This window comes from Diabrotica virgifera, chromosome 9, assembly GCF_917563875.1.
Source record: "Diabrotica virgifera virgifera chromosome 9, PGI_DIABVI_V3a".
NCBI classification, from domain to species: Eukaryota; Metazoa; Arthropoda; class Insecta; order Coleoptera; family Chrysomelidae; genus Diabrotica; species Diabrotica virgifera.
In genome coordinates this window covers 159,349,832-159,366,891 of record NC_065451.1, presented here as the reverse complement: position 1 = coordinate 159,366,891, position 17,060 = coordinate 159,349,832, and the positions used below count along the sequence as shown (strand labels likewise).

Genomic DNA, 17,060 nt, shown 5'->3' with positions numbered 1-17,060 from the left:
TTTACAATAAATCACGCAATTGCAAAAAACGTCCATTTTGGACCTTTCGCAGGCTGTTTTGCAATAACGTATTAACTAAATTAAACTTGCGATAGCTCAATTTGTAGGTTTTTTAATTTACTACAATTTTCTATTTAAAACTTTTTCTCTAAAATGAATATCCTAAGCTGCAAAATTAAAAATCTTTAAAAATTGCAAATTTAACAAATGAAAATCGTCATAAATAAAAAACCGCACAAAATTTTTGGTTACATTTTAGTGTAAGTTATTCCTGGCATCGTCCTTTACAACACCTGATAGGTTTCAAAAATTCCTGAATTATATCCTGAAATCGAACTATTTTTAACCCACAACTTGGACTATTAGACAAAGTAAGCAGTTGCCTAGGGGCCTGACAGAGACCAAAACCAAAAAATAATAATTATATTTCAATAAAAATTATAAATCATATTATGCTGAAAAATTCAAATATCGTGCAATTTCATAAAAGTGATGGTGGAAGTATAAAACTACAATGCATACTTTCGTTTACATAGGAAGCCTATGTTGTGAAAATAAGTCACTAATGGATGCCGTTTGGTAGAAGGAACAATACCGCCTGTCAGTTTGCATGGTTTCTTAGAACAGTAGTAAGAGTAAGAGCACTAAACGAGTCAGCTCCCCCCTCGTTATCCTCTCCTTCATCACCCATGCCTTCCGCTACATGTCAGGTAAATACAATGGTCTCCTGCTCATTTATCTAAGATTAACAAACTTGCAATTTACATTTCTTGTGCCTCACATTCGCTTTAGTTAGAATAAGTGCTGTTAAAAGTTGCGTTGGATCCGTTGGAGCAATAACGTATTTTGGATTTGTTCAGTCCGTGTACAACTTTTTTCAGCCACTACCCACCGTTGGGAAGCTACGATCAAATGCTTAAATGAAAATCAACTTCGCGATCCCATTCGCCACTATCTAAACCTTGTCCTGGGGTGTAAAGCTAGTTCGCGTCCGCAGGATAATACTGCACGTGCACCCTGGATAATCTAAATGGACTAGCACAAGAGGCGCCAAACAATCTTTCACAAGATCTCCTGGCAGAAAAATATAACAGTTTTTAAGTAATTAAAGATGAGACAAATACTAATAAATGGACTGTACGAGCGTGCCAATTTAATATCGAAGGTATGAGAAGAGCAAACATTTAATGGAGGAGTGTCCGATCAGATCCTACAATGGCAGTCGATTGAATATTTCAGCTAAATTTTTGTATGTAAAAATTAATTATTATTATTTACAATGTATTGTTCTTTTTATTTATGTACAAAAACTGTGATCTAGCCATACGCTAAATAAAATAAATAAATAAACCTTGTCCTTAAAAGAACAAGCAGTACTAGATGGACTGCAAGGGCTGATGCAGCTAGAGCTTTATCCAAATGTCACAACGCCTTCAAATCTGCTCTTCATACTCTTGCTGAAGACCCTAATCAGAAAGCTGAAACAGTTCATATTTTAATTCTTGTCCAGTTCTCTTCATAATATTTTTGAATAGCCTTAGTAAAAAGGGGATTTACTTTCAAATTCGTTATTTCCTTTAACAACTGTGAAATTGGCACGCTTTCATATATTAAGTATTTGTTGAAAAAAATGCAAAAACAGAAACATTGATAATGAATGACTTTGGGCAACAATTTTAGAACTCATCAACGGTGTCAGTAAATTAGTATTACATAGAGAAGAGATTCGGAAGAAAGAGAAGATTCGAAGAGAAATTCGGAAAGAAGAAAGATAGACGCCACTGAATTGTTCTGTTGGAGACGAATGCTACGAATTCCTTGGACCGACCATAGAACAAATAATTCGATTTTAAGAGAGCTAAAAGTTAGCCAACGGCTCTCCAGTAAAGTCCATCTCCAACAATTAAAATACTTTGGACATGTTATGAGAGCCAACACAGAAAACATGGAAAGACTCATTATACAAGGAAAGGTGGAAGGCCGAAGATCACGACGAAGATCCCCAACAAGATGGATCGATGAGATTACAGGAATATGCAAAAGACCTATACATTTTTTTTTTATTAACATCCAAGATTTTTTACAATCTGTTTTACAATGAAAACAATAAGTAAAATTGATTGTCTTTACAATAGCAAAGAGATGTAAGGTCCAGTGACCAAAGCATCATGACACACACACATTACCTTGTTTACCGGTGAGATGCGCACATACACTGATACGCGAGCACGAAAACTAAAACTAAAACTGGCACAGACACAATGGCTGGACGCTGTTGAAGGTGTAGCTTCCTCTGCTGTAGGTTCTGTCAGGATCGGTTAGGTAGGTCCAAGGGATCATATCGCTTCAATCTCTTCGCTTGTTGGTTGTTGAGAAGATTGTGTGCCAGGGTGTTTGGATGTACCCGCAACCTATTTTGATATTGTTCGGAAGATGTTTTGCACTCTTCAGAGACTGGTAGTACCTGAAGATCTCTATGTATTGCGTCATTATGGATGTACCAAGGGGCATTAGCGATTGTTCTTAGAGTTTTGGATTGAAATCTTTGTATTTTCATAATATTAGATTTGCTAGCTGATCCCCAGAGCTGCGACCCATATGTCCAAATGTTATTATTGTTTTGTATATAAGCAGCTTGTTATCGATCGATAGGTGAGAGTTTTTTCCCAACATCCAGTAAAGTTTTCTGTATACAATTCCCAGTCGAAGTCTTTTCGTCCATATATGTTTGGTCCAAGTTAGTCGTTTGTCAAGGTGAATACCTAGATATTTTACGTCATCCTTTTGAGGTAAAGGATGTCCATCGAGATTAAGTTGTGGACATGTACCTCTTCTTAGAGTGAATGTAATGTGTGTGGATTTTGAGGGGTTTACTCTAATTCTCCAGAGTTTAAGCCATTCATTTGTTTTGTTCAGATGTAGTTGCAGTCTCTCTGATGCTATTATTGGATTACCATGAGAGGCCAGGAAAGCAATATCATCTGCGAATGTTGCAAGTGTTAGGTCGTTGCTTGTTGGCAAGTCAGCCGTATATATTAGGTATAGGATCGGTCCGAGCACACTACCCTGAGGTACACCAGATAGGATGGGGTAGAGTTTTGTATAGGCTTCACTATATTTTACCAGATATCTCCTTTCTGTAAGGTACGATTGAAGCAGTTTGAAGTAAGTGTAAGGTAGGTTTTTCTTTAATTTGTGCAGAAGTTCTGTGTGCCACACCTTGTCAAAAGCTTGAAAGGCGTCTAAAAAGGCTGCAGTGCAGTATTGCTTGTTTTCGAGACTAGTTCTTATTGTTGTGTACAGTCTGTGAACTTGTTCTATTGTACTATGTTGATTACGAAATCCGAATTGATGGTCAGGTATGAGACTCTTCTCTTCTAATATTGGTTTTATTTTTCTTAACAGAAGTTTTTCAAACACCTTAGAGATGACTGGGAGCAGACTTATCGGTCGGTATGAGTTAATATCTTTTGGATCTTTTCCAGGTTTTTAAATTAGTATAATCTGTGCCACTTTCCATTGCAACGGGAAGTAGTGCAGACTTAACATAGCATTAAAGATCATAGTGATTATTCTGTAACAATCATCGGTTAGTTCCTGAAGGACCTTACTCGTTATGAGGTCGAATCCTGGTGCCTTATTAGGCTGTATCTCATTATTTATTATCTGTTTTACTTCTTTAATATTAAACTTGGAGATTGGCAGTTCCATTTGATATGGATCCTTAAGAAAAGAATGAAATGGTTCTTCTTGTTCTAATGGTACTACTCTAGTAAAGGGACTAAATACCTATACATGAGTTAAAAGAAATGACCAGAGACAGAGATCTTTGGAGACGGACAATACACGACATCACGTCGACCACTACACTCCCTCCGGGGGGTCAGGCTTGAAGAGAGAGAGAAGAGATTGAACTTGAAACTGCAGTTCAGCTGTAAATACACCTTTGGAGTTTTTAAAATCCCAATAATTTTGCTTACTACCAGCAGACGGCCAGCGATCTACAATACTCTGAATATTCCGACGAGAGTAAACAAACTCAAGCAACAAAACTACATTTTGATTATACTAATTTCAATGAAATTTTTCTACAGGTTGGAGAAAAGTTAGGTTGAAACGAATCTACCAATTTCGGATAAGCTAGTTATTGAGTTGAGTCGTCAGTTGACAGTGTATGAGGAAGTGAACTCAGTACAGTCGAACCCGCTTATTAGAGTACCGCTTATAGGAATATCCCGGTTTAAAATAGAATTTTGAGGTCCCGAAACGTTTCCATTTACTCCTTAATAAATTTAACCGCTTATAGGAATACGTTTTAGTAAAATAGTACCGCTTAATAGAATGAATTTCAAGTAACCAAAAACATTTTATGTACAATTTCCCACAAATTTAAATAATTTCTGGTTTATAGGACCTGTCGATAATAAATATTTTATTACTTACTTTATTATGGGCACCAATTCTACCCTCCGCCAAACATTTACCGATCATAAAGTAGGTACTTTTTAATTTGTGTAAATATTTTTATTGCTCACCCACCACCCACGTCGTTGTCTGTTTAGATTTTTAGAAACAGTTAATTTAATTTAGAAACAGTTAAACCGCTTGAATAATATAATAACCGCTTTATATATAGTATTTATAAGAAGTTTTCTGAAGGGTAAAACAAATGTCAATAATTTAATTATTATATTTTAGAGCAACAAGTGACTAATATTTTATGAACAACAAAAAATTAGTCTCAGATTACCGATTATTTTTCCAGAAAAAAAGTCTGTTGTATGTATGTTAATAAGAAAATATGTATACCTATATCTACATATTGCATACATTTCATACTTATTTATGTGTTCCTGTACAGATGATGTAGTTTGGTGTTTTAATAAAATAAGTAATAGTTCAGGTATTGTATTATTGACATAAAAAGAAATAAAACCATATACATATGTACATGACGTATGTATGTACATGTACATACATACGTTGGAAAAATGAAAGAATACCCATGAACGAACATATTATAAAACACGCTGTATTTTCCTGTCACCGTGTCACAAAAAAAATTGTCCAGTGCAAGTACATGTAACAATAATTATTACATGTACTTGCATTGGCCAATTTTTTGTGTGACACGGTGACAGGAAAATACAGCGTGTTTTATATGTTCGTTCATGGGTATTCTTTCATTTTTCCTACTTGTACATACTATGTATTACATGTACATACATAGTATGTACAATATGTACATGTACAAAGTGTGTTGTGCTATTATGACGTATATTTGGTACATTTATTTCTACTAGCCACCACTGATCGGTTATTAGAATATCCCGGTTATAGGAATATTTTTGCTTGGCACGAAGGCTATTCCAATAAGCGGGTTCGACTGTATTTGATGTTTTGTGTGTTTTCCAAAATTGGGTGATACTCAAATAAAGGAGTGTGCTTCAAAATTATATGAAAACGACATTGATGATATTGAACCTGAAATTTAACTAATACTTTTTTAATATTTCATAGTCCATCCTTCAGGATTTGTAGCAAAAACAATTTATTCCTGCTTCATAGTCTTTTTGGGTTATTTATGAGAATAACTTATGATCGAAGTTTCGAAATTTGTCAGATTTATCTTACGATAATGATTACAAAAGCAAAAGGCGAACGGTCATTTTCAAAAATGAAAATGATTAAAAACAGTCGTTGTTCAACCAGTGCCGGTTTAACCTAACTTCGGGCCCTGGGCGCTGAATATTTAGGGGCCCCCTTAATTGCTATTCGTAGTCAGATTTTTTTATAAGAAAACACATTCATGTATTTATACCCGTAAAATCCATACACAATTTTTAGCAAACAAGAAGAATAGCAAACGTAAAAAATATTCCAAAAAATATATTTAAAAATGTATAAAAAAACAGAAAATTACACAAAATAACACATGACAAACAAAAAAATATATTCTAAAAAATACATATGACAAAAATTAGATCACTTTTTGCTTGACTAGGCATTAGCAATCTGTCAGATAATATCACAATTCAGTTGCTCCAGGTCTTCAATTTCTATAATACAATAGTGATATGCGTCTACATTTTCTTGACCCAAATTTGGCGTTAAATATACTTTTATTCTTTTTAAAGCCGAAAAAGGCTGCTCGCCTGATGCATTAGAAGTTGGTACCTATCGTGAAATAAACTTGCAGTAAAGGTAAAATATTGGAAAATGTTTTTTTTTTTTTTTTATTTAGAAAGTACAGCCGCATCCACCTTGATGGTGATTAGCGGCGGTTACAGAATACAATGCTAAATTTTATAAAATATTCCTGTGGATTTTAGAAATTTTGTAATATTGTCCGTTGAACAATTAGTGCCCAATAAATTACTTATACATTTAGGTATGTTAAACATGACGCGATAATTGGCAAAACGGGGGCATACAATTAACAAGTGATTAACAGTAATTTGGACATTACATATTTCACATACAGGTGGATCGCTTTTAGACAGTAAATATGAATGAGTAAGTCTCGTGTGTCCAATTCTCAATCGAGTTATCACCAGCTGTTCTCTTCTGTTACGAGTTGACGGCTCCCAGGCTATAATGTCATTTTTAATTAGTCTCAGTGAAGTTTGAGACGATTGCCATTCGTTTTTCCACTTGCACAAAACACGGTTCTTAAAGTAAGCTTTTATATCACTCGCGGTATTTCGACACTCATCTTTTTCTATATCGGCACATACGGCAATTTCACTCGCGCACTGGTCAGCTTTTTCGTTGCCTGCAATGCCAATGTGAGATGGTATCCATATAAATCTGATTCGTCTAGCGTTTTCTTGAGCCTGCATCAGTTCGAATTTAATGTGTTTCTCAATAGGACCTTTGGGATAGATCTGTTTAAGGGTTTGAAGAGCGCTTAGTGAGTCACTTAAGATAACTGAATTAGAAATGTCATTAGAATTGATATGCATGATAGCTTTGAGCACTGCATAGAGCTCAGCAGAGAAAATCGAGAAGTAAGATGGGAGACGAAATTGATAAGTATTGCTTGGGGTAACGAAGGAAGCACCTACTCCTCTCTCACACTTTGATGCGTCTGTAAAGATTTTGTAACAATACTCATAATTCTCTTTGAGAACTAAATCTAGATGGTGCTGGATCTCTGCATGACTATTAATATGTTTGTCGAATTGGGTTAGCGCAGTATTTATATTGGGAATATTAATTAACCAAGGTGAGGGGTTTTTAATATTGATTGGAAGAATATCTGGGAATTCGACGTCGAGACATCTCAGGTAACACCGTACTCGTTCGTAGTAAGGTTTGTGTTTAGTACTATTGGTAAAGAGATTTATATATTTATTAGTGAATGTGTTATTGAAAAGAGGTTTGTTTACGTTTGAAGCTATTGACGTTGCATGTGACAAAGTTAAGGAAGTTCGTCGATGATATAAGGAAAGCTCTCCACTTTCACTATATAAACTTTCTACAGGTGATGTTCGGAATGCACCAAGAGATAGTCTAAGTGCTGTATTGTGTACAGAGTCTAGCTGTTTCAATAATGTGGGGGATGCAGAGGCGTAGGCGATTGATCCATAATCTAGTTTTGATCTTATTAACATTCTGTAGATAGTTAGCAAAGTGGAGCGATCAGAGCCCCAATATTTATTTGACAATGTTCTCATTAGATTTAGTTTCTTATTACAAGTCAATACTAACTGCCTAATGTGTTCTTTCCAAGTAAGTTTTTTATCAAACCACATACCTAAGAATTTCACACATGGTTTGAATGAAAGCGGTGTATTGAAAAATTTGAGATTAGGATTATTTGTAAGGTTCTTTTTAGAGAACACCATACCTACGGTTTTTGTAACTGAGAATTGAAAGCCTGTATCGCGAGACCATTCTTCGAGATTGTGTAAAAAACTTTGGAAAACTGTTGAAATTAAATTGATATCCTTGCCTTTTACGTAAACGACCAAGTCATCTGCATATAAGCGTGCTTTTAAAGGTTTCATGAGGTTTCCGATTATATCGTTAATGGCGATTAAGAAGAGTGTAGGGCTGATAATTGAACCTTGGGGAGTCCCATTTTCTTCCTCTTGTTTTTCGGAATAGTGGCTGTTAATTCTTACACGAAACGACCTATTCTCTAGAAAGTTCTTAATATAGTGAAGACAATTTCCACGAATATTCCACGACTGTAACTTTCTTAAGATGTTGTATCTCCAGCATGTATTAAACGCTCTTCTTAAGTCAAAAAATACGGCAATACAATGTTGTTTCGTTGCCAGGGATTCGTGAATATCACTTTCCAGATCTAATATGTTGTCTATCCCAGATCGGTTTTGTCGAAAGCCATTTTGTTCATTTATAAGTAAGTTTGAACTTTCTAGCTGCCATATCAGCCTTGAATTGATAATTTTTTCTAATAGCTTGCCCATTGCACATGTTAGGCTTATTGGTCTATAAGAATAAGGATCCAAACGAGATTTTTGGCTTTTGAGAAATGGAAGAATAATAGATTTTGACCAAACAGATGGGTATTGGTGCCGTTGCCAGATAAAGTTAAATAATCGGAGCAAGTAATTTTTAGCAGAAGTGGGTAGGTGTTTTAAGAAAACTGTTGGAATATCATCTGGCCCAGGACTTGTGTTTTTTAGTTCATTAAGTGAGTTATTGAGTTCTTGTAACGTAATAGGAGCGTTTAATGGGATGTTAGAATTTTCTAGAGAAAGGGTAGACTTTTCGGCTTCTAGTTTGTTTTCCAGAAATACGGGGTCGAGATTTTCATTGGAACACATCTGTCTGTAGTTTTTAGCTAATTCGTTAACAATTTCCAGCGGGGATGTGATAATTTGACTTCCAATTTTAAGACTAGATATTGGGGTGACCCCTTTATGCCGGAAATTTTACGAATTTTCTTCCATACTTCTCTTACTGGAGTGGAACTGTTAATACTAGAGACATATTGTGCCCAACTGGATTTTTTTGTTTGATTTATTAAACGTTGAGCTCTAGCCTTCATTTTTTTGTAGGTTATTTTATTTTCAAGCGTTTTATGCTTTTTTAATCTATTAAAAGCTGTTTTGCTGGCACGTACGGCTTCGCTACACTCCGAATTCCACCAAGGCACAGGGACGTGATTTTTGACGGGCTTAGTTTTGCCGATAAAGAGCTTCGCACTCTGCAAGATGACACCATTAAAAGCACTCAAAGATTCATTTATATTATCGCTCATTACAAGATTTCCCAAAGCTTTATCTATATAGTTTTCAAATTCGTTCCACTTAGCAGAATTTATATTCCATTTGGGCAAGAAAGATATTGGACAAGGCTGACTTGAGAGATTTTCAATTAAAATGGGATGGTGGTCACTACCATAGGTATACTGGAGAACATTCCAAGAGAGACGTGGGGCGATACCTGGATCGCACAAACTTAAATCTATCACGGAGGATTCCCCAGTGCAGATGTTAAATCTTGTAGGTGACCCGTCATTTAGGAAATTTAATTGAAGATCTTGCAATACCTTTTCTAGAAGTTTTCCTCTGCGGTCAGTACTCTTCGAACCCCAAATAAAATTATGACCATTAAAGTCGCCTACAATGATTCGGGGAGACGGTATCTGTTCGATAAGATTTTTTAAATCTTCATACGTAACTGAGGAACTAGATGGAATATAAACATTGCATATGTACATTGAAACAGGAGCAGTAATCTCTATAACTATAGCTTCGATATTACTATTAACGGGAAAATCATTTGCAACCAAAGAATTTTTAACAAGTGTCATAACTCCACCTGAAGAATAATTATTGTCACGTACTCTGTCTTTTCTAAAAACGTTAAAATATTTAGAATTATAGTTTTTTTGTGAGTTTAAGTTTGTTTCTTGGAGACATATTATTTCGATAGAAAATTCAGAAATAAGTTTTTGTAAGGTAGGTAGTCGATGGAAAAATCCATCTATATTCCATTGCAATAGCTTAGTGAATTTTATTATATGGAAATATAAATTTACTGATTACTCTGAGATGACTCGCCCTCGGATTCAGATACCTCGTTTCCTAAGTGTCGTAGGATTTTCTTTCTGAGAGTGGTGATAAAACGTTTGGATGATCTATTTTGCAATTGTGGATAAACTTTAGTTAACATGTAGTGTAAGTCCATTAGGTTGGTAGTGAAATCTTGAATAATTATATCAATAGGGTTTTGCGCGCCAGTAATATTGCTAATAAGAAGGTTCAGTTGGTCAAAGTTGAGGACAAATGCGGGCGAATGATTTTCGATAAAAGTTTTGGCAGGTCCAAGATCATGTTTTTTGACTGATTTCGTTGCTACATGCTCCTCGTCGCTTTTAATCTTCTTGGCTTTAGGTTTAGATGTAGGTACAATAAAGGGTTTTTCTGTATGACTTGTTTCTGGGGAAGTGAGAACTTCATTGATACTACGTTTCGACTGAAGGTCGACATTAATGGGTATGGAGGTGTCCATGGTGCTAACTTCTTGACTTTTTTCTATATTAGGATTGTTTAGATTATTTGCTGAGCTTTCTTCGATAGGAATTTGTTCGTGAGATAGAATTGTAGCTGTAGGTTGAGGCATAGTTTCGGGCGAGGAAGAAGAGATCGGTTGACTGTTATTTGAATTTGCTAGTGATTCCATTTTATCGGGACAGTTTGCGGCGATGTGCCCAGACTTTTTGCAGGTATAACAGGCCGTAGTTTCTAAGAAAATTCGATATGTTGTATTATCAAAGTCTAAAAGGAATGAGTCGGGTAAGGAGATATTGTGAGGACTAACGTATATTTGTCTTCTGAAGCTCAAAATATGATTGTATTCAGGAAGATTAGAACTGATTTTTAGGAAGGTGACTGGGGAGAGAAGATTAAGTCATATTTTTTGCAAATAATCAGTTAACAAACTGTGTGGTATACTGGGACATACGTTTGACAAAACAATACGTTCGGCTGGAGAAATCAGTCTTCTAGCTTGTACAATATTATTTTCGATTTTTATTTGCCCGTGCTTTTGCATAAATTCGTCCACCAGTTGTTTGCTTGAAAGGTACATACATATCCGATTGTTCGACAATCGAGACGAAAATATAATATTTTTTGGTTGAATTAGATTGCCCAACGGAATTAAGTAATCTTGCAGCTTCGTATTTTCTAAGGCGCTGAAGACAATCGCTTGCAGCTTCGACGGAAAAGAAGAAGAAGCTGCTAACGAATAGGTTCTATTGGTATTTGTCTGCGGTTGTTGTACATGTTGCGAGTCAGAGAGACTCTGAATGTTAGGTTCCATTTTTAAATTTAACACGAGACATGTGTTCAAAACTAATACGGACCTGACCAGTAATTAAGCAGGTAATTAAACCAGTAACAAAACTGGAATAAATTGTAGCTTATATCGTACTTTATTGATGTTATTAAATAAGAATTAGCCAAAACTGGTTTACCACGTTATACTAAACAAAAATAATACGATGGATGCACTTACTGGTATCTAATAAACTTGTCACTGAAATATTTATAAATAAACTATTACTCTTTCTGCAAAAATTTGCAATTTTGTTGAGACCAGAAATAAACACACCTTTCGGTAGGTCATTCAGGGCCGTACTCATTGGAAAATGTTGCCTTTACAATCTTTACATCCATGATGACACCAAATTTTATAAATGTTTATTCAACTTTTGGCATAATTTTATAGAATGGGTAATTTCGTTATGCAAGTTCTCTTTGGTTTCATAAACATATTTTTTATATTTCACATATAGAGTATTAGTTGACGTCTTGATTGCTTCCTTATCTAGCGTAGAAAATCATCTAACAGCTGATGTAACATCTTTGTAGCATATATCCCCGTCTTCGTAAAAAAATATTTTTGGCTTCTAGTTCAATTTCGCTTGGACATATTTCTTACGTCTCAAACAAATCTCAAAATAGATGTCATTATTTCTACTTCAATTGACACGTTTAAGTCCACAGTTTCTTCACGTTCACGTATTGCTTTTTGCATTAACTCATTCCAAAGTTTTTGACCATATCAGTGTCAATAGAGCTGTCTCAAAGATTTTATTCAGCAGTGTCTTGGCTTCATTTTTAATTGTTAATTTTTCGTCTCTGTTATTGCTTAACTGAAAAAAAAAATAGGTTTGACGAGTTCTTAACTAAAGCATTTACAGCGTCAAAAGTTTATACAAGCTTTGATATCATTACTTCCAAGAATTTATTTGCAAATTTGGTGAGACAGATAGCTAACTGAACCTTTTCATTTATTCGCATTTCACTGTAAATGCTCAGCTAAGAAGTAGTCAAATTTAGCCTAGTATACAAGACAACTTAAGTAATTTCCTTTATGATGACTCGTTAAATCCTCATTGCATCAACGGAAAACTAGTCCTTGAGAAGCAAGTCATTTAGTAGTGACAACAATTCTTTATGGACGTTTATCCAATAGGCAGCTTCGCATTTTACTTGCTCTTTCAAGGAAGCGTTTACAACTCCAATCAATGATGATCTTGTTATTAATGTAACCATAGAGTTCAGATGAAATTTACTTTCTTCGTGAGATTTGAGCAAAATATTCAAATGTTTCCAATGGGTCCATCAAAACTCAGTTAAACTATTTTTTCAAATAAAAATAATTTGCAAGGGTAACAATAAACAGCTTTAACACTTGCGTCATATATTAGCCAATCTCTCTTTTCGTTGCCTCCATTGGGTTTTCCTCTATAAAAGTTGCTTTTATTTAATCTACTATAATAAGCTTTTTCTCCATCTTCAAACATTTTTTACAATGTTCTAAGCAATCACTTTTTTGTTTAAAAGTTCACAGTTTTTATAAAGTCATCAGTCTTAAAATCAGACCATTTCGAAATCGCAGGTATTTCGTCGTCTTTTTTTTCTATTATGGAAAATACGTAGATTATTTAGAGGACTTTACTTTTTTATTAGTAAAAGGAACGAGCCTTACGGGCCCCTCCGGGGCCCGGGCCCCTGGGCGCCCGCCCCAAGCGCCCAGTGCATAAACCGGCACTGTGTTCAACAAGGCCACAAAACAGACGTATCATTTCCCTCAATTATGGCTGTTGAGAATGATGTGCTCGAAAATTTGGAATCTGAAGAGATTTTAACTAGTTTTGTTTCTATGAAATTCAAAAAAGTTGCTTTATAATGGCTTTGTAAACTTAAGCTAAATTTAATCATAATTATTTATTAGAACATAATTATGTAATAAGTAATAATAGTATATTATTCAACGAGCATGTAATGATGCGAGTATTACTCACGATGATGAAAAGGCGAGTGTCGCTATTCATTAGAGTGAGTAATAGCCATTGCATGTGAGTAGAATACTATACTTTTTCTACGACCTCCTTTTTTTTTCCTTTGGTAGAAATATTATTGTACTTTAAAATGAGTCGTTCGTTTATTGATAACCATAACAAAAAAAAAACTAAAAGAATTTTTTATTGCAAAATTTAAGCAAAATTATATAAATAAACAGTTTCTTGGCTATTTATTTGTTTTATTTCTTCGATTCACTCATTGTCATTACTCATAGATTGCAGAATAAAGGAGTTAAAAAAAATTCTTCGAGCAACACGTTTTACAAAATGAAACAAAAATTTAAGTTTAAATCTACAAGATGTCCACTAATATATCAAAGGAATACCGCTCGAAGATGGAGGGGTTATCCGAGGTTTTGACAAAAAGACAAAAGTTTCTTAAGGGGCCTCCTAGACCCCGGAACTGGTCGTCGTTGAGTGTGCTGTATAGGACTGGAGAATCTCGGTCTGTCCTGTTTAAGGTGACCTAACACCTCTTCAGAACATGGTTTGTTTTGCCAGTTGCTATCAATTTTACATCTATCTCTATCTATCTAATTAGCCTTCTTCGGTCCATCTTTGGACATAGGCCTCCCCAATCCTTTTCCATTCTTCTCTGTCTGTCGCTACAGTTATCCACCTAGAGCCAACGTGCTTCTTGACATCATCTGCCCATCTCATTTGTGGTCTTCCTCTGCTTCGTTTATATTGCCACGGTCTCCAATTTATGAGAATTTTGTTCCATCGGTCTTCCTTTTGTCTTATAGTGTGTCCGGCAAATCTCCATTTCAACTTTGCAACTTCTTGTCTAACATCCCTAACTTTGGTTTTCTCTCTTATCCACTCGTTTCTCTTTTTATCCAATAGTTTTATGTGCAACATTTGCCTTTCCATTGCTCTTTGCGTCTTTATGATCTTGTCCATGTTTGCTTTTGTAAACGTCCACGTTTGTGAACCATAAGTGAGAACAGGGAGTACGCATTGATTGTATACCTTGGTCTTAAGATGTTGTGGATATCTTTTGTTTTTAAGGATGTAGCTTAGTTTTTCAAATGCCGCCCATGCCAGTCTAACTCGTCTTTTGATCTCTGCTGTTTGGTTTTCCTTGTTAAGTTTTATAATTTGACCCAGATATATATAATCGTGAACTTGTTCTATTTCATCTTGTCCGATCCTCATTGTGATGTCCTCATCTGTATTTGTTATGATTTTGGTCTTGCTGTAATTCATATTAAGGCCTATCTTTCCGGCTTCTATGTCCAGTTCTTTCATCATTTCAAACAATTCTTCTTTTTTATCGGTTATCAATACGATGTCATCGGCGTACCTTAGATGGTTCAAGCGTTGTCCACAAATTTTTATACCTTTTTCTTCCCATTCTAATCTTTTAAAGATATCTTCCAGAACCTGATTGAAAAGTTTCGGTGATATTGTGTCACCCTGTCTTACGCCTCTATTTATTTGAATTGATTGTGTTCCTTCGTATACTTTAATTGTTGTTGTGGCATCTTTATATATATTGGCTATTAGGTCTGTATATCTGTGGTCAATTCTGCTGTTAATCAAAGAACTTTTCACTGCCCAATGTTCGACACTGTCAAAAGCCTTTTCGAAATCTATGAACGCTACATATAGAGGGATGTTGTATTCATTTGCTCGTTCTATAAGGATTTTCATACTTAATAAATGATCACTTGTGCTAAATCCCTTTCTAAAACCAGCTTGTTCTTTCGATTGGTATCCGTCGAATTTTGTCGTCAATCTGTTGGTTAAAATTTTTGTTAGGAGTTTATACATTACATTGAGGAGTGTTATAGGACGGTAGTTTTTTATATCTGCTTTGTCCCCTTTCTTGTGTAAGATAATGGTTACGGATTCCTTCCAGTTGTTTGGGATTCTTTTTTCTTTTAATATTTTGTTAAAAAGGGAATAGAGAGTATCAATTACCACTTTTCCACCATATTTCAGCATCTCTGTAGTTATTCCATCTTTTCCAGGCGATTTGTTGTTTTTCATTTCTTTCAATGCCTTCTTTATTTCTGATTTGCTTATTTCTGGCTGTAATTCTGAATTGACATTTTTTATGTTCGACTTAAGTTGGGTTTTTATTTCTTCTGATGGTTCCTTTTTTGTTTTATATAACTCTGAGTAGAAATGTTGGATTATATTTATGATGTCGTCTTTAATGTTTGTTTCTACTCCGTTTACGTCTTTTATTTTGTTTATTTCAAATCTGCCGAGTTTCGGTCTTAAGCATTTCATATTCTTGTTGTTCTGTATTACTTCTTCTATTTTTATTTCTTGTTCTTTTCTCTTAGTTTCTTTTATCATTTTGCTTATTGTCTTATTGATTTCTACATATTCTATAGATTTCCTTTTGCCTTCTTCGACAAGCTTTCTTCTTTTATCCATAAGCTTCTTTGTTTCTTCTGATACATAGTTGTCCTTTTTAACATCCTTTTTTGCTATTTCTTTTCCTGATGTAACCATCGTTGCTGTAAGTATGTTGTTTATTTCGTCTATATCTTTATCATCACTGTCTAATTTTTCGGTGAATTGTTCTTTTAACAGGTCTTTGTATTTCTCTTTATATTGCCCTAGTTTGTTTCTATCTACTATATCCGAGTTTCTTATTATTTTTCTTTTCATCTCATAGTTACCGTCGATATTAATTTTTGCTCTGATCATCCTGTGATCGCAATTTTACATATTACTGAATTATTAATTTAACCCATTTTTTATCCAATTATTTATTTATTTTAGGAATTATCAAAAGACGACTGCAATTACAGGCATGATAACTTGAGACATTGGATATGCGTTCCAACTTCTTGTCCCAATGTTACAGAAAAGTTTGAAGATGGTACTACGCTGACGAAACAAATAAATAACTGTTACGATAACAAAATGCTTAAGTATGGATTTAAAGGAACCGTCAAAAATTTGACATGTGACACAAACAAATCTAAATTCCCAGTCAACTGGATAGATATATTAGTTGGGTAAGTATCAATCAATCTTCTTCCCATGCCTTGTCCGTTCTGAACGTTGGCAATTAACGTGGCTATTCTGACTGTGTTTACTGCAGAAAACAATCTTACTAGTTCGGCAGATGACAATCCGAAACATTGCCGCACGTTTTGGAGCCTCGAGTGTCTCCACCTCCCTGGCAGTGGCGTAACTAACGCCAATGCAACCAATGCGGTGCATTGGGGCGCAGGCCTTAGGGGGGCGCAAAAAACTGATATTCTGGAAAAATTTTAGCAAAAAAATATGTTAAAGCAAAACTCCCTGTAGCTTCCCGAAAATAAAAAATGTAAAAAAAATATTCGTGGTATTTTATTCCGTTCACTCACTTCCGTTCAGTCACAACAGAATGTTGGTGATTCTTTTGTTTACTATTATCGTTATCTTATCTCCTCGGCGCGACGATGCACATCTGTGTTTATGGCTTTCTCATCACAACTGCTTTTGTTTATTTATCGTTGTTAGCTACAAAGATATTCAGGTAAAATATTTTAGTATTATTTTAGTAACTAGGACAACGTGTCCCTGTCATGTGTCAGTCCTTGTTGTAAGATCGTACGGTTCGGGAAAATGACGCGAAGTGTTGAAATTTTTTTAAAATTATCTAAAACATTTGCAGTTTCAGAAACCGCCAAATTGACATTTTTTATCCGATCAAATACCCCTAGTTGATGGTATAGAAAATAACTTATATTTCAAT

At 34.9% G+C, this 17,060-nt stretch overlaps 1 protein-coding gene across 4 annotated transcripts in view; it reads left to right on the top strand.

Moving 5' to 3' along the window:
- The window catches only part of LOC126892658 (nose resistant to fluoxetine protein 6-like), a 149,692-nt gene that overhangs the window by 23,493 nt on the left and 109,139 nt on the right, over positions 1-17,060 (top strand). For all 4 annotated transcript variants that reach the window (XM_050662300.1, XM_050662299.1, XM_050662298.1 and 1 more), the window contains exon 3: positions 16,097-16,335. In XM_050662300.1, the coding sequence (XP_050518257.1) occupies positions 16,097-16,335 (239 nt within the window). The remainder of the gene's footprint in view (positions 1-16,096; positions 16,336-17,060) is intronic.